We start from the raw sequence: 987 nt of genomic DNA, 5'->3' as shown, positions 1-987 counted from the left end.
TCCTTTTTTCTTTTGTTTTCATTTATTTATTTATTTTTATTTCCTTTTTTTCTTTGTTTTCTTTTCTTTTTTCTTTCCTTTCCCTTTCCTTTTCCCTTCCCTTCCCTTCCCCTTTCCTTTTATTTTTTCTTTTCCTTTTCCTTTTATTTTTTTCCTTTTCATTTTCATTTTTTGCTTTTCCTTTTATTTTTCTTTTATTTTTTCCTTTTTTCTTTTGTTTTTATTTATTTATTATTTTATTTCTTTTTTTCTTTGCTTCTTTTCTTTTCTTTTCTTTTCTTTTCTTTTCTTTTCTTTTCTTTTCTTTTCTTTTCTTTTCTTTCTTTTCTTTTCTTTTCCTTTTGTTTTTTTTGTTTTTTTCTTTTTTCTTTTTCTTTCTTTTTTTCTTTTATTTCCTTTTTTTTCTTCTGTTTTTTTTTTCGTTTTTTTCTTTTCTTTTTTTCTTTTTTCTTTTTCTTTTTTTCTTCTCCCTTTTCTTTCCTTCTCTTTTTTTCTTTCTTTTTTCTTTTTGTCCCCTTTTCTTTTTTCCTTTCCTTTCCCTTTCCCCCCTTTTCCTGCAGAGCAGAGCAGCAATCAGAACACCTTAGCTGGAAATACCCACTCCTGGTTCCTTTATCTCATTTCCTGACAGCTACAAAATAACTTCTCATAAAACTGACCCCAAACATTTCCAAGACCCTTCCTGGCCACAACATTTTTAGTATCTCCCTCATTATTCTTTGCTCAAAGGGCTTCTTTCCAACCAATTTATTAGTTTACCAAAAGACACAATTCTTTTGGTGGGGTCTCTAAATGTCCAGCTAAACAAGAGACACCTTTAATTAAAAAATATAAATAAGAATAATAAAAATCAATCTCCTGCAGCCTTTATCTTAAAATAAAACCTGCAGGATAAAAGGTTTATGTGTGTAGGAAACAAATCCATTTTCCCTTTTCCATATTCATCTCATTCACTCCCAGATCTGGAAGTAATTATGGGCAAAGAAG

The 987-nt window shown here is 28.9% G+C and overlaps 1 protein-coding gene across 1 annotated transcript; it reads right to left on the bottom strand.

Moving 5' to 3' along the window:
- Nucleotides 1-293: 293 nt before the first annotated feature.
- Nucleotides 294-398, bottom strand: LOC104393212 (protein PXR1-like; the record flags this gene model as incomplete). Its single annotated transcript, XM_010002693.1, has 1 exon — nucleotides 294-398. A coding segment is annotated over one exon (105 nt), but the record flags the coding sequence as incomplete, so codon positions are not given.
- Between the last annotated feature and the right edge of the window lie 589 nt (nucleotides 399-987).

This window comes from Chaetura pelagica, unplaced genomic scaffold (genome assembly GCF_000747805.2).
Source record: "Chaetura pelagica isolate M959 unplaced genomic scaffold, ChaPel_1.0 scaffold91, whole genome shotgun sequence".
In the NCBI taxonomy this organism is placed as follows: domain Eukaryota; kingdom Metazoa; phylum Chordata; class Aves; order Apodiformes; family Apodidae; genus Chaetura; species Chaetura pelagica.
This window is presented reverse-complemented; position numbering and strand designations above follow the sequence as displayed.